Source organism: Amblyomma americanum, chromosome 1 (assembly GCF_052857255.1).
Source record: "Amblyomma americanum isolate KBUSLIRL-KWMA chromosome 1, ASM5285725v1, whole genome shotgun sequence".
Classification (NCBI taxonomy): domain Eukaryota; kingdom Metazoa; phylum Arthropoda; class Arachnida; order Ixodida; family Ixodidae; genus Amblyomma; species Amblyomma americanum.
Window position 1 is genome coordinate 20,152,953 of NC_135497.1, and position 23,875 is coordinate 20,176,827.

Consider the following 23,875-nt stretch of genomic DNA (forward strand, 5'->3'; position numbering starts at 1 on the left):
TTCATCCAATCCTACCTAAAAAGCAACCTTTCTAAAAACGACATCGCCTGAGAAAAGAACCCAGAGTGAAAAGCCAGTCTGTGCAACTGCACCTTACAAAGCACTGAGAGTCTGTGATGTAGTTTTGTTTTCACTTTCTGGACGCTTACCTCGCCACAGTCTCAAATTCACAGTTGTTACCTTAAAGCAGGTGCCGTAAGAAAAGCTTCCAGAATGTTTTTTCAAACTGACAGTGTTCTCAAAGCATGTCTTGAATGCCATCAGCTTTGACTAACATTGTTGCCAAACGTCGAAAGTGGCACAAAAATTTGTACCATACAACCCCGTTACAACGAACTTGACTAAAACGAAAACTCCACCACAACAAAGTACCATATTTACTAACGTAGTTGGTGCACTTTTTTCCCTAAAATTACTGCTTCAAAAAGGGGGTGCGCAAATTATGTGATTTTACGAACATGTCCAAAAGAAACTCTACAAAGGTCATAACGCACAATGTAAACACTTTATTGCTGCGTATAAGTCGACCCCAAAATTCTTGCTTCTCGTTGGCCAAAATAATTATGCAAGGCACTTAAGACTACTTACGAGCTTTGAATGTAGAAGCATTGTTTTTATTTTCATTTCCTTTTATATTATTTTAAAATTTTCTTTTCCTTTCCAATGACACACCTATTCATTACCATACAATCATAAGGCAATGCATTTACCGGGTGCACGAGGTATTTGAGCACACTCTATGTTTACTTCAGGCACAGAACTACTGCATTTACACGATTGTAAGTCGACTCGAATGTAAGTCGACCCACCCAAATCACATTTCCGAAAAATAAAAAAGCTTCCGAGGTTGTTTAAGCTTGGCTTTGAATAGCTGAATGTAATAGCATTATCCAGCGGCCGCCGTTTATTGCCAGCCACAATCGGCTGCCGCGCGCAGGCGCGCCCGCGGGCACATTCCAAAACAAAAATGTATTAGTCACTGGCCTACTCGTCTACATTTGCGCCATAGTGCTCACTAGCGCTGCCGTCGTCATCGCCGCTGCAGTCCCATACCACGTCGTTCTAACGTCGTCGTCCAGCGAAATCATGCACTTCCCAATCAGCCACATCACGACATCGCGTGGAACAGCTGAAAATTTTCCTTGCTGCAGCTGCCACACCTATATCACCCATTGCGAACGTCGAACTTGTGGCCCGGCGCGCGGCAGTTCGTTCATTCGGCGTAAAAATTGGCAGCCATCTTGAATGTAGCCGTGAACGAGCGCCGGTCGCATACCGGACCTGGAGCACAAATGACGAAATGACAAAGCACTATATTAAAAACTTGTTAAATGTGGCCGGCAGTGGTCAAATGCGTCAGAGCCAAAGAGAAACTACGTGTGAATGGCGTCGGCTCTTCCATCGGCTACCGACCTCCCCGGCACCGCTGCCGTTCCAAGTGGGGAGTGCCGCCTCGATTGGAACAGCGGCCCTTCCATCAACTATCAACGCTCCGTTGAGCACCGAGCGCGCATTTTCAAGTGAAAAGAAAACTTGATGGATGCTTGTGGTTCCTGTACAACGAGATTGCGTTATTGGGCCGCTGCCGCTTATCAGCAACCGCAGTCAGCAGCCACGTGTAGGGTGACAGTTTGCTGCTTGTATCGATAGCCATCATCGGCCGCCGCCTGCATGCGCTGGGAGGGTATGCAAGTTCTGCGCGTTGATGTAGCAGCTACTCAAGGCCAGCACCAAGAGCGATGCAACGGAGTCGTGCAGCAAAAATGCAACCATGCTGTAGCATTCCTGATATCTCATTTGTCTCGCCTTTACTCATAGTGCGGAACAGTGGCCCTTCCATCAACTACAATGATCCCTAGAGCGCCGAGCGCGCATTTGAAAGTAAAAAGAAAACTTGTTGGATGCTTGAGCTTCCCCTAGAACACGATTGTGTTGTTGGGCCGCCTTCGCTTATCAGCAACCACAGTCAGCAGCCACGTGTGGGGAGTGTGGATGCCAGTTTGCTGTTTATCGATAGCCACCATCGGCCGCCGCCGCACGTGCGGGGAGGGGATGCCAGTTTTGCGCATTGACATAGCAGCTGCTCAAGGCCAGCACCAAGAGCGATGAGACAGAGCCACGCGCAAAAATTAAACTACGCTGTAGCATGCCTGATATTTCGTTTGTCTCGCCTTTACTTATAGTGCGATGTTTTCGTTTCGATTGTAAGTCGACCGCCCACTTCGGATTTTCAAATTAAAAAAAATAGGTAGACTTACAATCGTGTAAATATGGTATTTCTCCAGTGAAAATAACCATATTTACACCAAAATTTGGGAACTGCTTCTAGTATTGTGTATTTCCAGAATTACTCAATGAACCCGGAGAACTAGGAGGGCACAAGTTGGGAGTGGCACAGTCGTGGAGATTGTCGGACAGGCACTCCTGGGTAACTCTAGCAGTGTGGGCAGGAGCCGGAATCTTGCAGAAAGACAAAAGGTCTTCCTTTTGAAACGGTCTCTATCCAGGGCTTTATAACAATGTCAAGCACCTCCACATAGACAGCAGCATTTATGCGGAGTCCTTCTGCAAAAAAGTGTGGTAGCACGACATCACCCTCGTTGCTGATGACAGCTAACACCATCACAGGCAATGGAAACTTAATGTGCATCACAGTAAGCACTTCCTCAGTGCTTGCGCCGTTGTTCATTTCATCATTGCGCAAAGCCACCGGTTGTTATGGTGGTTAGCTTTTTGCTCTTAGTCAAAGTTCTTTTTGACTTGAAAAAAAAAAAAGAGCATTCCACGCTCCTCAAGGGTCTTTTTTATCGGATATAAATTGGCCCCTCCTCAAGACAAAGGAATGGTACCTTGTGGGGGTTATTCTAAGTCCAGCCAGCCGGGAAAGGCGATCTTCCATCCCAGCTACATGCAGGTGTTACTCATGCACGACGTTTCCCCAACCCGTGGTGCAGAGTTGCAGCCACGGCAGGTATGGATGAAATAGGCAACGGCAGAGCACACTAGGAAATAGTTCACTGTCTTAACGCAAGGTAAAGCACACTGCAGAAGAGTGTTCTATCCGATAAAATAGAGGTTTGGTAGGCTCACTAAGTCATTGCAGTCGATTGGCGTTGGGTCCGTGGATCAGTGGGCAGAAAAGGACCCCTCAGGGCAGGTAAGCAAGAGGCCAGCAGCAAGAGCGGGGTTTCCCGCCGCACACTCCTGTTTTCAACCCCTTGGGCATTGCCTAGCTAGGAGAAATACGTTACTCACAAGCTCAGGCATGCAACCCGTCCCTAAGTGGCCAGAGCGCTGTCATGATGTCACATCATTTTTGGGAACGGCAAGAGTAGAAGGAGTGCCTTCTCTCCACATTTCCAGTGTTGCGCACGCGTGGTCTTGACTCCGGCGCGCTTGCCGCTGGCACGAGGAACGAATGGGTACTAGTGTATCCCACAACCTCAAGTCCTCATGCACAGTGAGCCTGGCAGTTGACTCTGCGACTTGAAGCTGCTTTGCAATGGCCCTCATAGACTTTCCAGGGTCATCATTCATGATGGCTTGCAGCCGCTGGTGAGAATCACTTGTTCCGGTGACATCTAACCGCTGACTGTGCTATTTCTAAGTCGCCACAGATGCCAAGTCACCGTCAGGGCACATCAGCCCTTTCCGCACCTCGTAAACGAGACTTCACCACATTCAGAAAGGTGGCAATTTCCGAGGCACTATGGTGTCAGCCAACACAATGAGGACAGCATGGGGTTACATTTCCTGCATCAACCTATACGCTTCCATCTTAGAACCAACTTCGCAGTATGAATGATAAGGTGTCAATTTACAAGAAGCTGCACGCCTAGATAGATATGGTGAGACTGCTGGTATCTATGGTAATAGAGAGCAGTGTTCTCAAATACCTCGCGCACCCAGTACTAGGTTCACCTTTGTTCACCAAAAAGCAACGCGGTCTTGTGGCCTATTGGTTGCGTGCTCGCCTCACAATCTGAAAGTCCCCCCACCTTAGGAAGAAATTTTTCTTTGATGCCACGGTGACGTCATCCGGGATTTTTCGTGATAACTTAGGCGGTCAACAATGGCGGGCTTCGTTGCCAATGAGCCATGTAATAATTTTGCATTAACTCTTTCGCTACCACGATTGATTTTGGCATTTTAAAATAAAAATTATTTCTTCAAGATGTGCTAAATACAAACTGTAGCTTATTGGTTATACTTCTGAGCAAAAAAAAAATGCCAGTTGTGTGCGCAAAACTTCAAAAATTAATGGGTTAAATATGCTTGTAACCAAAAAATACAAGCAAAACAAAAATAAGCCACTGCACTCAGCCAGAAGTTGGTTACAAAAAAATTAAAATATACAAAGTGCTGCACGTGTCGCTAAAACCATTCTTGTATTTTCAGCTCCATAATGCCCATAGGGCATTTTCACACTGATCACTTTCATCCTACACAGATTTTATCTGATACACCCTTTTTAAAAGCCATATCATCTGAGAAAAGAACCCAGAAAGAGACGCCAGCCTGTGCAACTGAATACACTGCACTTTCCACTAGACTGCTATGCCACTAGAGAAAGCAGTCGTTGTGTAAAGTGGAGGTAGATATATGATGTGCTGCAGATTACACTTGTTCTGAGTTTTATTCTTGTTTTTATAGCGGAGCTTGCAGTTCCTCCTTTTCTTTTTTTGTGCGTAGCAAATAGATTCTATGGGTGAAAAGGGGCGTGGCATTCCTTGACATCATCAGAATCGAAAATATGCTGGCACAGTCGATAAAATACCTTGGCAGTATTTTGCAAATACCCTACAGCATCAAACAAAACCACTGTCATCATTTACAAATCAAGCGCACTACATAAAATAAAACATGAACGGTAAAATGAAACATGTGCGAGCACGCGCTGATGTCCCGCGCCTCCGAGACGAAACCTTGCATTTGCAGCTGAAATCCAAAAATTTCACATGGTTGCTAACTCACCACTGCTGCTCTAAAAAAAAAAAAAAAAAGGGTGCTCAGTGTAGCCTTCCGCCATCCAGGAGCACATGGCGCAACAGACACCATGATCACCAACCAGCGGACTACATCCAGTCAGAGTTTCATTTTTCACATCCCTCCTCGCATCAAAAAATGAAAAAAAAAAACTTAAAACAAAGATATGTTGTATCAAATTCGCCTCCGTCGAAATTCAACCGCCGCGGCCGGGATCGAACCCATGTCTTTCGGGTCAGCAGCCGAGAGCCATAAGGAGCGATTCAACGGTGGTCGACTTAGCGTGAGCGCTCCATGCCGCGCCACTGCCCACTTTGTTGTCTTCTAGTCAGTGACACTACCCAGGTGCTGCCGAGCAATTGTCCCGATCACGCGAACTAGGAGAATGCAGTGACGATGAAACGTAAGACGTGGCGATAGGCGTGGCAGAAGGTATGAACGGAGAAGTGAAGATGCAGGGCTCGCCATCACGATGAAACAGATGAGTAGATGATGAGCGGGTGAAGCCAGGTCCACAAAGATAGAGGAGCCACCAGTCTCAGGAAGTCAACGCCGAGGCCCGTGGATGCACCCAATGGCAGGGGCTGGGGTACTGTGTTGTCATGTGTGAGTGGGTGGTCAGTGGGGTCTCTGGTCAGTAGCAGCGGTCTCGGTTCAGTGGGGTCGTAGGTTATCGGTTCTCGTGTGGATGGTCAGTGGGGTCTCCGGTCAGTGGCAGCGGTCGCCGTATCGTCAAGTCTTCTGGTCGAGGCGTGGGGCGGGGCGGAGGAGAGCGGCGGTGTCGGGGCATACGTGGCAGGCTGGGGAATCACCGGCAGGTGCGAACCACAAGCACTCCACAGAAGACCTCGGCGGACAGCAGGCTCCTGAGCTCCAGGACCGGGATGATGAATGTACCCCACACCTTACACTAAATGTTACGTGACAGAAAGCCGATGAAGAGAGGACTACATGACAGATGGCGAAGGAATCATTTCATGGCAGTGGACCTAGTGCGAGCACACCGTGCCGCGCCACTGCTCACTTTGTTGTCTTCTAGTCAGTGACAATATGACCGATGGCCTATGGCACGATAGCGAAAGAATTAAAGTTGACTCCAAATATACTATGCCTGTTGAGTAAACCAGAGAAAATCGAAAAAAGTTCCCTTGGCCTAGCCGCCCGCTTGTTAGCGCTCAAAATTCACACAAAGGTGGCATTTGGTGGTCAGTTTTGTTTTATGTTACGTTTGGGTGGTGTACTTGCCTAATACGGTCAAAATTAATCGGAAATGTTCATCGTCTGTGGCGACGGCGAGCAAAACCTGCGAGCTTCCGCAGTAATGATGCCGGTAGCGCCATCATGCATCCTCTGGATGAACGAGCACTCTACCGTGCAGGAAGGCTGCGGAGAAACTCACGAGAGAAGCGTAAGGTGTGGGGAGGCGGGCAGTTGCGTGCAACAGCATTTTCTGCACCTAATTTTGATAAAGTAGCCGAGAAAGCACTTTCAAACCAGCCAGGCAGCCGCTTTTCCTCAATGGTAGTGTGCTTGCTCCTTTGTCGAGCACAGATGGCGCTACGGGTACAACTGCTGTGAAAGCTTGCCGTTTCGGTCCACCATCACGGCAGACGATGGACATTTTCAATTAATTCTGATCGAATCAGGCAAGTACGCCACCTAAATGCAGTATAAAAAAAATGACCACCAAATGCAACCTCTGTGCGAAATTTCAGCCCAAACAAACGTGCGATTAAACAGATTTTTTTTTCGTTTTTCTCTGATTTATCCACCAGGCGGTATAAGTGAATGTGAACTGTTTTAGCACCACTTGGTGCGACACTAAAAAAGCAAATCTGCGGAAATTGCTGCATTTGCCATCAAGAGATGCCAATCGCGCTGGAGCATGGCACACTGTGTCAACTGTGTTCGCTTGTTGCAATCGTAGATGTTCCTCTCATAGCAGTTCATGTTTTTTGTCATGGCACTTTTGATGCGCTTCGGCCAAATTTCAATTAAGACAGTACTCCCTAACAGATAGCCAGCGTAGCGAGTTCGTTATATCAAGGTCAACTGCCTTAACACCTTCGCTACATGGAGGACACGTATACACATGCTTCAATGGGGTCGATGCCGGGGAATTGAGAAACTTTGCAATATCAAGGAAATCGTTACATGGAGGTTTATTACATCCAGGTCTAACCGTTTAAGGCAATGCGGTCATTTTTCCCCCAGAACAAACAATTTTCGGAAAGAGCCTCCATTTCAATGGACCAGCTTCCATATCCAATCTTGTGCAGGACTGCCTGCGATGGTCATTGGTGCGAGGTGGCATTGAGCTGTTCCCTTTTTTCGCACCCCTCCCTGTCTAAGGCTAGATTGAAATCAGCTTTACGTTCATTTCAGTGTGAAATTAGTGAACAAGTAATATTGCTAAGACTTTCTAAGATAGGCACTGGCTAGTTCCAAAGCACTTTCGCTACAGCTTCCCTGAGGAGCATATTGGGCCTTGCGACACAGCGCAAGCAATGTGAAACAATGTCATTGCAGGCAGCGTGCCACCAGTGTGGGTGCTTTTGGCCTCTCTGGTGCACCTGGCACATGCACCGCCACATAACTGGCAAAGCAGCGGCAGTTCAGGCGGTCTCTCAAAAACTTAATGTAGCACGTATGTTCGTACTACGCGTCTTCCGAAGAATCAGGCCAACCACATTTCTACCACGCAGCCAAAGCACCGATTTTGAGGTGATGTGGTTCTTTTTTAACGCAGTGACGAGAACGCATGTGCGCCTCGTCAATGTCAAAAGTGGTCCCAGCAAAAACTCTCGCAGGACAAGAATAGGGGCGGTTTTATAACGCATACACAAAAAATAATGTGCGTTTTGGTATCCGGTGTGTTTATTATGAAATATGTCGTTTGTTTGGCATTTACAATTTCTAGAGTATCAACAAATTTGTGCCACGGTGCTAATTTCTGCTGCGAAGCGAAACGATGATCGCTCAGCGATAAAGGAGGCACCAGTCACGGTGACATCAGAGGGTGCCACTACAAAAACGCGGCTCCTGAAATAGACGTTGTCTTTTCCTTGTTGTTCGCTTGATGTACGTGTCACAACACACCAGTGGCGACGAGGATGGGATCTGGTCGAATGGCCGGAGCAAGCTGTTGCTCTACGAAGGAACTGAGTCACTCGTGGTGCCGGTATCAAGGAGATGCCTGCCGACCAGCCTCCGGAATTCGTCAAAACAGACAGAACCGGGGAAATATACCAGATGCGCTTGGAAGCGCACTTCGAGGGGCATGTCATAACACATTTAGCAAAGCCTTCCTTGTGGCCTCGTTTCAATTTCGAAACAACGAAAGACCAAATTTTTGGAAATAACGTTTATGAACTATACAGGCCCGATTTTATGACAGGTTTTTCTTCGTAGCAGGCATCGGTCGTGTGTAAATTTTGAATGAAGCCACTGCCAAAAGCTCACAATGGCTCTTCCACGAATAGGCCAGAAGGGGCAGCACTTCAACCAGTGGAAGAATGCACTGCAGCCAAAGCTGCTGCTTTTGTTGCATCCTATAGCAGCCCCTGACCTTACTCTATCAAGATGAGCACACCTTGCAATACGAGCCAATATGTGCCCGGTCAATGCTACAATTGCCTACTTCTCCAGAGCACTCAACCGTGTCCAACATCACAGACTTGTACAAAAATTAAAGTGTTCCCAGTGATGTACCAGACTGGATAAGATTCATCTTGAGATTACCTCCACTGATCATACTCTCTTTTCTTGATTTGGTTACATCTGGCATTCTTCAGGGCAGTGTGATTGGTCCTTTGTTATTTCCAGTTTACATTACCTACCTGTATTTCTTCGCACATCAGATTATTTGCTGACGATTACATGCTCTACCATACCATTTCCTTCAGGGTCATGCATACCACATCACTCTTTCAAGCAACAAACAAAGCTTTCCACGTGGCTCAAACATAGAGGAAATGTGCACCATACAGGACACTATGTGGTCTGTCTTGTGATATACGGAATGTGCCAGTAAATATCATTCTCTCAACAGGACAGCACAAGCTGCATTCTGTGTAGACCCACCTTTGCACCATTCTTGAGCAGAACATCCACCACATCAAAATGAGACTTGTCAGCCGCCAGGTGCAAGGGTGTCAAATACCTGAAAAGGGAAAGGGAAGTTGACCTGTATTGATAGGTTACTGAATTGTCATGACAATGAGGTTACTTTCATAGACAACAGAAGCTAAGTTTTCACATAAGGCAACTGCAAGAATTTTTTTTTGTTGCAGGTCTCCAAGGATAGACCACACCACCATTTGCTTCCCCAATGGTCAACACGAGAGTTCTTTTCTGTGCTGATGTCAGGTGTTCATATGAAAAGACAAAAAAAAATGCTTCCTTTTCAATTCAAATTTTCTCAGCATCTGTAGTTTCCAAGACACTGTTCAAAAGGGTTACAACCAACCAAAAAAGCATACACATGTCAGCAAATAGCACACGACAAGGGCTGCACTAACAACTGTTGTTAGTTTTGATGCTCTGTTTTGTTGTCGTTGTTGACAGCAGTGCACAGGATCTTAGCAAGGCTGTGTGGTCACCTTGTTGTTAATGCTGTGTTCAAAGGTGTCACAACCAGGGGTGTAGAAATTCGATATTTTCGAATAGTGAATCAAATATTCTTCTGTTTGATTCACTGTACAAACCAAATATTGAATTTTCAAAATTATTTCAAATGAATCAAATCTGTTCGCAAGTTTTCGAATAGTTTTAAAATAATTTGCACACAGTTCAAATAGGGCACACCGTAGTTTTATAACAACTGTTTCAATAAGAGTGTCCACTCCGACACCACACAGCATACGGCCACGATTATTCTTCATAGACAAGCATACGGCCACGATTATTCTTCATAGAAGGAAAGATTCAGTGCCGCGACGCGGTTGATTCATATAGCAGCGCTGATAACGCTCACACATGGACTTCAAGATTGGGCATCGTGACAAAGTTCGACCATGGTTCAAACTCTCATCCTTCCAGCCTGCTGAGACATGGTGCTAGTTTGTTCACTGTCATCAGCAGCAAAAGGTAGTCTTATTATGCGCATGACATGACTATCATAAAGTCAATATACTGACTTTGTATTGTGTGTCCCCAAATGGAAGAGTCAGTGTTGTGTGTTTCGACACCCACACCTTAAGTCCACGGCTACAGTACCGCTGCTAGGGCTTCACTGTCGCATGAATATTCATTTGAGTACAAATTAGTCGTGCAAGTAGTGAATAATAACACTAATATTCAATTCATACTCGATTCTGTTCTTTCACTATTCAATTCAGTTTTTAACTATACTCATATTCAATTCAGTTAAAAAAAAGTGCTATTCACACAACCCTGTTCTCTGCGGTGTGTGCATCTTTTCTGGTTGGTTGTAACCATTTTGAACAAGATCTTAAAGACTACAGAGCTAAAAACATGCATTCAATAATTTATTACAGCTAGAGTTCCAACTGCTACACAGAAGTCATTCAAAATGATAGAACGTCGATTCTTTCGCCGCTTTGTCAGCGGCTCCCGAGACTGCAGATGACAAGTGGCGGTTCTGTGACTCACAGAAGATGATAGCACAACAAATGCATCAGTATTAAGCTCACAAATCCTAATCAGCCCATGCAGTCAACCCCTAAGTAGTGGGTTTTAGCACTTTCCAGAATACAACATCTGCCCAATGTTTCCTGAAGGCTTTTCACAACCCTCACAAGAAAAAAAATGTGCCCAATTAAAAGACACATGCCAATCCATTTGCAAAGCAATCGCTCCTCAGGTGACAAGAACGTCCACACGTACAAACGTATTTAATCATTATTTGTGCGCTACTGCTCTCTCTATTGCTTTGGCTTTCCTTCAAGAATAATACACAATAATACAAGTTGAATGGCTGCTTGGTGCCAGTCACTGTGGCTCGATATGAATTCACATTTACCGACAGGCGCAAGTTGACAATTTGTATCAGATTTATTTCACGCGAAACAAAGGTCCCCAGTCGATTCAGCCTGGCTCATTTTAAGAGTTACTGTTCATCCAGAACAGAATACACACTTACTATTATTGCCTATGAGCAGAAAAACCCCATTCAATTTTTAACGAACTGGAAAGCTAGTTAAAATAAAAGGAGGAATGGTGTCATTAACTTCTGCCTATACATATCTCCTATGTGCCACAAAGCGACATATAGGCTATGAGGGACACCATAGTGGAGAGCTCCAGATTAATTAGATCACCCGGGTTTCTTTAGCGTGCACCAACATCGCACAGCATGTGGGCGTTTTTTGAATTTCACCACTATTAAATGCAGCTGCTACTGCTGAGACTCGATCCTCCGACCTCTGGACTAGTTGGATGCCAAAGAAGCTAAGCCACTGTGGTGAGCCTCTGTGAGTAAATGCAAGCCTCAATAAAGCCAATTAGTTTTGCAGTGAAAAACACCATATTGCCATGTATAAGTAGACTCCGCATACAAGTCGACCCCAAACTTGCAGCCCTCGCTGACCAAAAAAGGAAGTTCACTCCAAATACAGACAAGTGTCAGGCCGCGACATCACAAAGATGCGGCAGTGCTGATGTCAGCAGTGACTTTCGTTGTATAGGCAAAAAGCAGGACTGTTCGCCTTATGTATGCATGACTGCGTGTTTTTAAACATACAGTCAAACCTCATCAATTCGGAAATTCGTATAATTCGACGCTCCTGCTCAGTCACGTCAAAAATGCACACAAGTCAATGGCACTCAACATCATCATCAGCCTTACTACGCCAAGTGCAGGGTAAAGGCCTCTCCCATGTCTCTCCAATTAACCCTGTCCTTTGCTAGCCGCAGCCACCATATCCCAGCAAACTTCTTAATCTCATTAGCCTACCTAACTTTCTGCCAGCCCCCGCTACGCTTGCCTTCTCTTGGAATCCACACCGTTAACCTTCAGGACCAGTGGTTATCCTACCTTCGCATTGCATGCCCTGCCCAAGAATCCCATTTCTTCCTCTGGATTTCGAATAGGATGTCATTAACCCACGTTTGTTCCCTCACCCACTCTGCCCGCTTCCAGTCTCTTAACATTACACCTATCATTTTTCTTTCCATAGCTCGCTGCGTTGTTGCTAACTTGAGCTGAACCCCTTTCATTAGCCTCCACGTTTCTGCCCCATAGGTGAGTACCGGCAAGATGCAGCTGTTGTACACTTTTCTCTTGAGGGAAATTGGTAAACTGCCGCTCATGATCTGCGAGAACCTGCTATATGCGCTCCACCCCATTCTTATTCTAGTTAATTCCCTCTCAAGATCCGGGTCTGCCGTCACAACCTGCAATAAGTAGACATATTCCCCTACCACTTCCAGCACCTTGCCACCAATTGTCCACTGCTGTTCCCTTGCGATACCGTCAAACATTACTTTGGTTTTCTGGATGTTAATTTTTAAACCCACTGTTCTGCTCTGCCTGTCCAACTCATTGATCATGATTAGCAGTTCATCTCCTGAGTGACTCAGCAAGGCAATGTCATCAGTGAATCGCAGATTACTTACAGTATTCTCTATTAACTCTTATCCCAACTGTTCCCAATCCGGGCCTCGGAACACCTGCTCCAAGGAGGCGGTGAACAGCACTGGCGAGATTGTGTCTCCCTGCCTCACCATCTTCCTTCCTTATTGGAATTTCACTGCTGACTTTATGGAAACCTATGGTAGCTGTGAAGTCGTTATAGATATCTTCCAGTATTTTCACAGAAGGCTCTTCTACATTCTGATTCCACAATGTCTGCATGACTGCTGAGGTTTCCAGAGAGTCAAATGCTTTCTCGTTATTGTCACATATATTAAGGAGCCTAAATTAAATTTTAAAGGAAAATGGTGTGAAGAAGAGGATGCGAATTAACCAAAGAATAAAAAAGAGGAAGAAGCATTCGTTAAGGTGGAGAGAGATGATTGGTAGAGAAGCATTCGGTGAGGTAGAGAGAGATGATTGGTGGAGAAGAGAAGAAGACGACGACAAGGCCTACGTGGACTAACACCGAGGCTATAAAAGGACGAGTGAGAGCGAGGCACTGGGGGGAACAGCAGAGAAGCGGAGGCTCCGGCGGGTCAGGGACACATCGGCTGGAATAGAGCGACGCCGGCTACTGCTCCGGTGAGCTCGCGTTCTACGACTCTGCACCGTGGACTTCCTGCCGTGGCTGTGCCCGTTCCGGGGAGTCAACAGAGGACGCTATCACCTGCTACGGCCAGGGGTGTCTCCAGCGCTGTTGCCACCCATCCGGGTGGTGCCCCCAATGCCAACAACACCGGCATCACCTCCATGGGCGCTTGGACCGGGAGCTTGTATAACACAGCCAGTGACGCCAGCCCAAGCACTAATAGGAGAACACTAGTAGTAGACGCTAGTAGCAGTGTGCCCGGGTCGTGTGTATTTATAGTCTTTGTGCTTTGTGTTAGTTTTGTGTTCTAGTGTGTGTGTCACGTAGGGTGTATTAAATGTGTGTGTGTGTGGGTACACCCATTGCCTAGTCCATTCTTTTGGTCCGAGTGCTCTCCGGAGAGATCCGTGACAGTTATCAATGAAGGCTATATAAAGGGGTTAGTTATATTCTGCGAATTTCTCTATCACCTGACTGATAGTGTGAATATGGTCTATTGTCAATTACCCTTTATGAAAGCCTGCCTGACCATTTGGTTGACTGAACTCTAAGGCTGTCCTCATTCTATTAGCGATTACCTTAGTAAGTACCTTGCAGGCAATAGATAGCAAGCTGATCTGTCAGCAATTTTTCAAGTCCTTGACGTATCCTTTGTTATGAATTAAGATAATTTTAGCATTCTTCCAAGCTTCTGGTACTCTCAAGGTCATAAGGCACTGCGTATGCAGGGCGCCTAGTTTTTCTAGCACAAGCTCCCCTTCATCCTTCAGCAGATCTGCTGTTACGTGACCCTCACCAACTGATTTCCCTCTTTGCATTGCTCCTAAGCCTTTCTTCACTTCCTTTTTCATTACACACTGGTTGTCCCTATGCAGTGTGTTACTGCCTCTCTGATTAACGTTCTGATTGCATTGCCTACTGTATACACTTGTGTAGAACTCTTCGGCTACTTTAAATATCTTATCCACATTGCTAATGACATTGCCTTTTTGTCTCTCAATGCCTACATCTGATTTTTACCTGTGCGTAGTTTCCTCTTCATTGCTTTTAGGCTACCTCTGTTCTTTAGAGCATGCTCGATTCTCTTCATATTAGACTTCATTATGTCGGCTACCTTGCGCTTTATTAACTTTGATAGCTCTGCCAGTTCTATTCTGTCTGTAGGGTTAGACGCTTTCACGCTTCGATATTTCTTTATCAGATTTTTCGTGTCCTGAGATAGCTTGCCGGTATCCTGTTGAACCATCCTACCGCCTACTTCTACTGCGCACTCTGTGAGATTACTGTTCACTTTTTCAACATGAGTGGCACTACACACTCGTTAATTCGGAGTGAAATCGCACGCGCACTGTTTAATTAGGCCTGAAGACATGCCAGGAACGGTGCTGAAGTCAGTTTTCGACACACACATCACTACCGTCATCATCCGGAAGCCAGTGCCGGGCTGGAAGCCACCCTCCATTTCGAAACCGAAAACTTACACGAGAGGCAGCGCTGCTACAGTAAAACCTCATTTATTCAGCCCCCATTAATTAAAAAATTCGGCCTGTCACCGAAGTCCCACCAAGCATCCATGCAAGATGATGGTGCCGGAAGCTCGTTTATTTGAACGCTGCGGGGCCCACATCAGTCAATTCAGGCGTGCCCACGAAGGGGTGCCGTGTCGAGATATGACATGGTCGGCCAGCGATTGTCCAGATATTCATCTACAGGCCTGAATTGGGTATTAAATTTCCTCCCGCACCCATCCGATGTGTGTGCAAAGGGAGGCATGTCGACAGTCAGCAGGTTCCCGCCAAAAGGCAGAGAGAGAGTCCGGTCCCATAGTTTCGTTATTGGAGCTTTGTCGCCAGGCATCATCAGTCCGCGGTGACAGCGACCATCATATCAGCGAGCCAGACAAGACACGCACCGTTTGGTACAACTGTTGCTGACCCGTCATTTCGTACAACGATGTTGCTGATTGTAGTGGTACTGCACTGTTGCCGATCCTTTTTTGTTTGTTTTGCGAAGGCGTCGCTCTGGCGCCAATGCACGCTTCCCTTGCTTTCATCCATGTAATACCGTATAAACGCGTGTAAGAGCCGCACCCGTGTAAAGGGCGGTTCACATGCAAGCGAACTGGCGAACAGAGCGAACAGCGGCGCAGCGCTGCGAAGCGGTTCGCGAGCTTTCGTTTCACATGCATCGCCGCTCCGCGTTTCCCACCGCTGCGAAAACCAATGTTGCGGGCAAAAGATATGCGCCTGCAACCGGTTTTGGTGGCCTGCAAACACAAAAAAAGCGTAATATAAAAGCATTATTTTGTCATTTCTTTTCATAGTTTATTTAAATAAATATAATTATTGCGTTTTAAGCATTAAACAGCGCTTTATACAATTTCTTTCCTAAACAAAAGTTCGTACGTGCGGCGTACAAACTCGCGTGGCAACGCCGGGCCAGTCTAGCCACCCTTGCCGGGAGGTCATTGGTTGAGATGTGGTGCTGCCGCGTCGCTGCCGCGAAAATTTCCAACTTGCCCGAACCTCGCCGCTCCAGCCGCTGGGGCTTCCTCCGCCGCTTGAGAGAGGGTCTATGCGCCGCGGCGGCGGAGTTCGCGAGCGGTTCGCTTGCATGTGAAACGGGCTTAAGGGCCGCACCCCGTATTCCCAAAGGAAATATTTGAAAAAAAAAAAAAAAAATCCGTGTAAGGGCCGCACCCAAACTTTCCAGGAAACACGCAAGAATAGCCTTTGAAATACATGCGCACAGGAGCTTCGAGGTGCCGCCCATGGATGGCGCCCGAGGGTCATCATCATCATCTTTTCTTCTGCCGCGAGCTTCTGCTACTGTACTTCCGCTATCCGTATCGGCATCGGTATTGCCACGTCTAACTTTGTTCTGTTCTGGCTGTCAAAGCATGCATTTTTTGGTGGTTGTGTTAGCGTGGTCGCTCGGCATAGTTGTTGCTCTCGTGCGCTGTCGTTCTTCACTTTTTCATGAACTGCCTTCGAGCATTGTCACTGTTGCACGATGGGCAAGCACCTCAACAGCTACACGGCGGGCTTTAAACTGAAAGTAGTGGAGTTCGCTCTCGAACACGGCAAGCGTGCCGCAGGCAGAAAATTTGACGTGGACGAGAAGTGTGTCCAACGGTGGTGTGGACAAAGGGATGCGTTGAAAAATACCAGCTCCAAAAAGCGCGCTTTCCGAGGCAAGCCATGCAAATTTCCTGAGCTAGAAGAAGAGCTGCTATGCTATTCAATGGAAGTGCGGAACAACGGCTACGCGTTGACAACGGACATGCTGCGCGTGCTAAAAGAATACCGCACGAGGACTTCAAGGCTAGTGCCGGCTGGGTACGAAGATTTCTGAAGAGGAAGGGCCTATCATTTCGGCGAAGGACCACGCTGTGCCAGCGGCTGCCCCCCGACTACACCGACAAGGTGCTCAGCTTTCAGAAGTATGTCATTGGTCTGCGTCGCGAGCACAACTATATATTTTCGCAGATAGCGGACACCGACCAGACCCCCGTGTGGTTCGACTGTCCCGAGAGCTGCACAGTTGAACTGAAAGGAAAGAAGAGTGTTTTCATGCGGACAACCGGCGCAGAGCGCCAACGGTGTACCGTTATGCTGTGCGTCACCGCGGACGGGCGGAAGCTGCCCCCTTATGTCATTCTGAAAAGAAAAACGATTCCTAAAGGCGTTTTCCCCAAGGGAATTGTAGTTCGCGCCCAAGAAAAGGGCTGGATGGACGATGAGCTTGTGCTCGACTGGGTAAAAAGCGTTTGGGAGAAGCGCCCAGGCGCCATGCTGGCCCGACGATCGCTCCTCGTCTTGGACAGCTTCCGCGGTCACTTGACGGGTAGGGTTAAGGAACGCCTGCGCGGTATCCACACAGACATGGCCGTGATACTGGGCGGCCTCACCGGCATGCTGCAACCCCTGGATGTAAGCATCAATCGGCCTTTTAAGGTTGAATTTCGAAGGCAGTATTCGGAATGGATGGCCAATGGCAATCACGACGAGACGCCGACAGGGCGGCTTAAGAGGGCACCGCTCGCGACTGTGCTTGGATGGATTTTGTCCGCGTGGAATTCCGTGTCAACCGACATTGTAACCCGGAGTTTCAAAGTGACCGGAATTTCAAACAGTTTAGACGGGACCGAAGACGACTTTCTGTGGGCTGAACATTTACCTGAACACAGCACCAGCTCGGAGTCTGAAGACTCCATGAGCGATGCCTGAACAGTAAATAAATGCCGTGCATTCCAGATGCCGTGCATTCCCCCCCCCTCCTTCAAGTCTGGGAAAAAAAGTGCGGCCCTTACACGCATTTATACGGTATTTCACATCTTCCAGTGCACCAAAACTCCGCACTCGTCACATGCTGTTCGCCGTTTGAGCGGTGAAGCCTCCTCACATGCGATGCTACACACAAATAAGCTCTAGTGCTACTGTTTTGAACAACAAAAGAAGAAACAGAGAACCTTACCATTGTGGAGCAATTCTGCTTCTGTCACTAGCGATAGCGAGCACAAATTAAAATATTTGATGGCACGGTAAGAAATCACTGTTGTCGTGCAGTTTTCGTTTCAGAAGGAGACAAAAATTGCCAAGGTTCCCACAAAATAAATTTCACTTTCACGCGAATGGTTTTTGGAAGTTTTGAGGGACATTTGATAATACGACATTTCGATAAATTGGACGTTTTTACTGTAACTCATGATAAGGTTTTACTGTAACTCATGATATGCCGACGAGTTGTGGCGCAGTTGGTTGAGCCGCAAGGCAAAAGAAAGGAAGCGGCATTAGTTTCCACAAGTTTATCGTGGTCACATCGGGCCGAAAGCGATGGCCAGCGTTTGTGGAACGGGACAAGCTTGGTAACGGATTGGCTGCATGGCTAGTTTTGCATTTCCGCATCGAAATCTGATAGTTTGCATCTTTTGATCCACATAGTTACTCTTCAGTCGTATGTTGAACAGTAGAAGAATCAACGCCTGCAACTCGTTCGCTATCTGTCGGGTTCTCATTATGAGAAGTTTAGACGACATTAAGTTTGCATGCGAACGTAAGTTGAACGCAGGGGGCCCTTTTCAGATTTCAATCACCCGGATTACTTGCCGGGCTTCTTTTTTCGAGCAAAAAAAAAAAAGGCAAAGCAGCTTCTGCCCTTCACCTTCAGCGTTCATAGCGACCCACTACATGCGATGTCTGAAGCAGCACTGACTGAGATAGCAGTATGTATAACTCTTATTTTAGATTTCGCGAGCTTAAACTGCTTTTTTTTTTTTTTCAAAATCAGTCTTAAAAAGCGAATAACTGTCACTAGGATCTTGGCAAAGTGACGCAGTGTTGTTTCCAGATTATACTTGAATTTTTCCATGGCAGGTCAATGAGAATCTGGCAAATATTTAGCTCTGCATAGCGAATGTAAATTTCATTGGAAGCTCAATGAAAATGCCTATATATGCGCTTGTGCAGCTCTCCCAAAGACGAGAACAAAAAAAGCATTTTTAAAGACCTTAACGGTGGAGCGAGACGCAAACTCCTGCCACAAATGTCGTTTCAAGAAGCAATATAAAGCACTTAAATTGGCTGTGCACTCCGAAGAACAGAAAGATGGCACTTGCATTATTAAAAAGTAACTGTACGATTTAAGTCTACAGAAATGTTCCGCGTTCTCTGGAGTGGGCTCAGAGAAACCGGGCAGTGCATCATGAGGCTCGTCATGTGAAAAAGCTGCTTTGCGTCATGCATCCCATTGTCCTGCTTCTTCTACTTAGCAATCGAGTATGCTGTATCAAAACAGAAGTTGAGACTGTTGATGATTAGGTTCTCTGTATAGCTCGTACTTTCTCGGTTTCATTTAATAAGTCAACATAGTCACCCACTGTAGCAGTGCTGTTGCTTGAAACTAGGAGCGCAGAAGCCAGCGAAAGGAAGCCAAAGAAGAGCTCCGACAGGTAATTCCATCTGGCGAACAGGTTGAAAAAAGTGTAAAGCTACGCTCGAGGAATCAACAAAAATGTTACTAACCACAAGTGACGCGCATGCTTTGAAATATTCGTGCACGTGAGTTGGTTTCAAAGGCAGCATTGCCTGGCGCATCGTAGACATGCTGCATTTTTACCTACACCCCGTACCACTAATGACTACAGCGCCACCTTTGTTTACAAACATGACACTTGCCTACATAGACAAGCTGACGCATATATACCGTATTTACACGACTGTAAGTCGACCCCTCACATCACATTTCTGAAAAAAAAAAAGAAGAAAAACTTGGAGGTCTTTACGCTTGGCCTTTAATAATTGAACGCGATAGTACTGACTGGCAGCCTCCGCTTTTCGCCAGCAACTATCGGCTGCAGCGCGCGGGCGCACCCGTGGACACATACCAAAATGATAAATGCATTAGTCACTGGACTACTCATCCACACTTGTCCATCAACTATCGATGCTCCCTTGAGCTAGTAATGCCGTCGTGATCGCTGCCATGGTCCCACAGCTAGTCGTTCTAACATTGTTGTGCAGTGAAATCGCACACATCGTAAACAGCCACATCACGACATCGCGTGGAACAGCTGAAAATTTTGCCTCTCTGCAGCTGCCACACCTGTATCACCCATTGCGAATTTCAAACTTGCGGCCCGGAGCGCAGTTGTTCGTTTCTTCGTCGTAAAGAATGACAGCCATCTTGAATGTAGCCATGAACGAGCGCCGGTCGCTTACCGGACCTGGAGCACAAACGACGAATGACGAAGCACTACATTAAAAACTTGTGAAACGCAGCCGGCAGTAGTCAAATGCATCAGAACCAAAGAGAAACTACGCATGAGCGGCGTCGGCTCTTCCATCGGCTACTGACACTCCCTGCGCCGCTGCGGTTCTGAGTGGCGGTGCCACTGCAATTGGAACAGCGGCCCTTCCATCAACTATCGATGCTCCCTTGAGCGCCGAGTGCACGGTTGAAAGTAAACAAAAAAAAAAAACTTGGACAACGCCTATTAAGAGCAGAATGCGAACGCGTTATCAGCTGCCGCCGCTTATCAGCAGCCTCAATCTATGGCCATGTGTGGGGAGTGGGCTGGAGCCGGTTTGCTGCTTATCGACAGCCACCATCGGCCACCGCACGCAAGGTGGGGATGCCGGTTCTGCGCGTTGACATAGCAGCTGCTCAAGGCCAGCACCAAGAGCGATGCGACAGAGTCGCGCAGCAAAAATGCAACCATGCTGTAGCATGCCTGATATTTCGTTTGTCTCGCCTTTATTTATGGTGCGATGCTTAGGCTTCGATTTTAAGTTGACCCCCCCACTTCGGACTTTCAAAATTTGAATAATAGGTCGACTTACAATCGAGTAAATACAGTACCCAGCGTAAGAACAGAAATATAGGTCGAACTTTTTTTTTCAAAACACCATGCAAAAAGTCAACCCCCTCTCATATAGCAGTCACTGTAAGAAAAACTACAGGAGTCTCGCAATAACAGAGACCTGAAGTCAACAGCCTGATTACCATTGTCAGCTGTGCAACATAACAATGCCATTTTGCATTTTTGTTGATGCTGCAAAGCTCCTTTGGTTCTGTGCTGCTTTTCCCCCTTTTCTCTCGAAATTAGTGGATGCCACCAGCAATTCACCACAGCTTTCAAGAAAAAGTCGATAGAATATGCTGCAACGTACTACATTTCAGACTGGGAGAATGGCCTTACATACCCTCCAGCACACAGATTATCACACCACGCTGCTATATTTCCTATATTCCAGTTTTTACTGAGCCCCTTCCTACCTACTCCCTCCCTCCACGCAAAGGAATCGCGACGCGTGCGCAGCTCAAAGCAATCAAATCGAAAATCGTGTAATGTTGCACTTGCTAAGGCAGCAGCCAACGGCAGATGATGATCGAGGGCGATGAAACAGCACCCAATCCAGCCTTCCATGCTTGTGTGTGGCCAGCTGAATACAGTCGAGCCCACATATAATGGCTCCACTTAAGACAAACTTTCGCTTATAACAAATAAGACGTACACGACCGTCAAGATATACATTATTTCAATGGCACAAAATCACACGTATAAAGAACATCAATAAGCCCTGCTGATCGGTTACAGTGAAAGGACGGCGTAAACCCGGCACGCGATGCGAGATAACCTGCCTCCGACCCCCTTTGTGCGCCCGGCGCGCTATGTTTTCCTGAACCTCATCGCAGGCGAACTGCCTGCCCAGTTTTGTGCCGCTCTCAAGTGGGCTACCCTTCCCCGCTGACGCGCGCCTTCCAAGATCGCCCTCCCGCCCCTCCTCGCAACTCCGCTCCCCTCTCCTCACTCTCTCGCAAATCAGCCGCACCGCCGCCTGTACTGATCACGGAGGCCACGCTCCGTGAAGCAAGCCTTCTGTGGGAGCCAAAAGGTGCCTGCACCGACACTCACGGACGGCCCTCAATGATCTCTCCGCTTGCGCTGTGCGTCTGTATCTTTAGCTTGATTGGTGCTTGTGCACATTGTGGCGTTATCGATCCTCGTGTGATAGTATCTATCGTAGCAAGTGCACGTGTACTCTTGTGATGCTCGGCGCATGCATGACGTACTCAGTGTCTGTATATATACTTGTCAGGTTGCAATAAACGGGGGGCTTATTTCCTTTGGGCATGGGCCTGGGGGCCACGCATTAGTCTTCGTCGATGTGTCGTCCTGCGAAACACCACATGGTGTCAGAAGTGGTTGTCCAGATTATACGGGACCCACGGCAGACCTAAGGTTACCGCCTGTGGCCGGCCGCCAGCAGCATCGTTTACCAGCCGGATAACAGCCCAGAAAATGTCGGAAGAAACGAAGGTTTCGTCTCAGCCTTTTTTGGTGCAGCCGCCAGTGAGCTTCAACTTCGACAAGACGTCCGAGTGGCCTGGGTGGATACAAGAATTCGATGACTACCGATTCGCCTCAGGACTTAATGAGCGAACTCAAGAGGCTCCGGTGCGTACGTTGCTGTACACGATGGGACGACAGGCACGCAACATTTTCAAGACTTTCAACTTGTCCGAGGAAGATTCGAAGAAATACGACATGGTGAAGACACAGTTCGACACCCATTTTGTCGCCACAAGGAACTTAGTCTACGAAAGTGCGTGCTTCTATCGCCGCCGCCAAGAACCAGGCGAGTCTGTAGATCAGTATGTTACAGAGTTACATACGCTGGCCGATAGATGCGACTACGGGGAGATGAAAGAACGGATGATTCTCGACCGGTTTGTAGTTGGACTACGGGACGCAAAGTTGTCGGAAGCTCTTCAAATAGATGCGGCGCTGACTCTAAAAAGTGCTCTCACCAAGGCACGCCTGAAAGAAGCTGTGCAGAAACAGCAGCAGGATCTTCGGAGCGTTGTGGACCGCGAAGAGCATGAATCCCTGACGAGGGCCGAAGTCGACATTGTTCATAGGCGGACATCGAACCAGAGACGTCCGGATCACCAGACGTGTGCCGCTTGCGGTAGGGGCCCTCATTCGAGGTCGTCGTGCCCGGCCAGAGGAGCACTGTGCTACCTGTGCCAGCGCCGGGGACATTTCGCAGCTGTCTGCTCGTGGACACACAGGACCACGGAACCAGAAGCATGGCCTTCAGAGGTAGGCATCTGCAGTCCTCGGGGTGAGCAACCGAACATGAACTGTGTGACATTTTCCGTGGGAGATTTGGCTGTGTCATCTGCAAAGGCTCGCTTTGTTCAGATTGCTATTAATGGTGCAGTTGTTTCGGCGAAAGTTGACACGGGAGCCGAGGTAAATGTTGTCCCAGGGTCGTTTCCAGCGCTGCCAAAGGTACTACAGCCTACTGATGTTATTCTGATGGAACCAGGCGGTGACAGGTTGAACTTGAAGGGAAAATTTACTGCCGACATTCTGTGGAAGCGTGCTGCCGTTAGACAGGATGTTTTCGTTGTCGATTCGGTGAGCAATGTGATTCTTGGCTTACCCGCAATACAAGCCCTGGGAATAGTTAAATTTGTGGACGAAGCATCAGTTCATCAGGTAGTGCAGACGCGTTTTGGTTCCTTGTTCCGTGGTCTGGGGACCATGAAAGGCGAATACTCTATTCGTCTTAAACCAGATGTCGTGCCCTATGCCATTCACACTGCTCGTCGCATACCCATCCCGCTGCGAGACGGCGTAAAACAAGAGCTGGAAGAGATGGAAAAGAATGGGGTCATTCATAAAGTTCAAGGGCCTACGGAGTGGTGTGCTGGCATAGTGCCCGTCTTGAAGCCGTCAGGAAAAGTGCGAATATGCGTGGACCTGACTCAACTGAACAAATCGGTGCAACGCGAACGGTTTGTGCTCCCCACTGTTGACGAGACACTCGGGTTGCTCAGCGGTGCCGTCAAGTTTTCCAAACTCGACGCAAACTCGGGTTTCCATCAAGTGAGGTTAGCAAAGGAATGTCAGCCGCTCACAACCTTCATTACTCCGTTTGGCCGTTATTGCTTTGAGCGGCTACCCTTTGGCTTTTGGGTTTTGAGCGTATGTAAAGGTGTCCTCATGCACGGCACTCGCATTGTTGTGCCACACTGCCTTAGAAGCAGAATGTTAAAACTGCTTCATGAGGGCCACCAGGGTGTTGTAAGGTGTAGAGCAAGGGCAAGGGAGTCCGTGTGGTGGCCAGGTTTAAGCGCTCAGCTTGCGGTATTCACTGCCGACTGCCGCACATGTTACCAATTTCGCTTCC

General features: G+C 47.5%; 2 protein-coding genes across 2 annotated transcripts in view; one reads left to right on the forward strand and one right to left on the reverse strand.

Annotated features, from left to right (window-relative positions):
• The window catches only part of Tnks (tankyrase), a 169,715-nt gene that overhangs the window by 76,016 nt on the left and 69,824 nt on the right, over positions 1–23,875 (reverse strand). The window contains exon 9 of the mRNA XM_077643796.1: positions 9,070–9,148. Coding sequence (XP_077499922.1) covers positions 9,070–9,148 — 79 coding nt within the window. The remainder of the gene's footprint in view (positions 1–9,069; positions 9,149–23,875) is intronic.
• Positions 21,976–23,753, forward strand: LOC144113712 (uncharacterized). The gene is made up of 2 exons (XM_077646978.1): positions 21,976–22,932; positions 23,727–23,753. Exons 1-2 carry the CDS (start codon positions 21,976–21,978, stop codon positions 23,751–23,753), a joined length of 984 nt encoding a protein of 327 aa, XP_077503104.1.

What these genes read in the sequence shown, in the direction of transcription:
- LOC144113712 (XM_077646978.1), top strand. Translation starts at nt 21,976, where the DNA reads ATGTCGGAAGAAACGAAGGTTTCGTCTCAGCCTTTTTTGGTGCAGCCG. An exon ending in AAGTTGACACGGGAGCCGAG is followed by an intron (nt 22,933 to 23,726) that starts GTAAATGTTGTC and finishes ACACTGCCTTAG; the next exon opens with AAGCAGAATGTTAAAACTGC.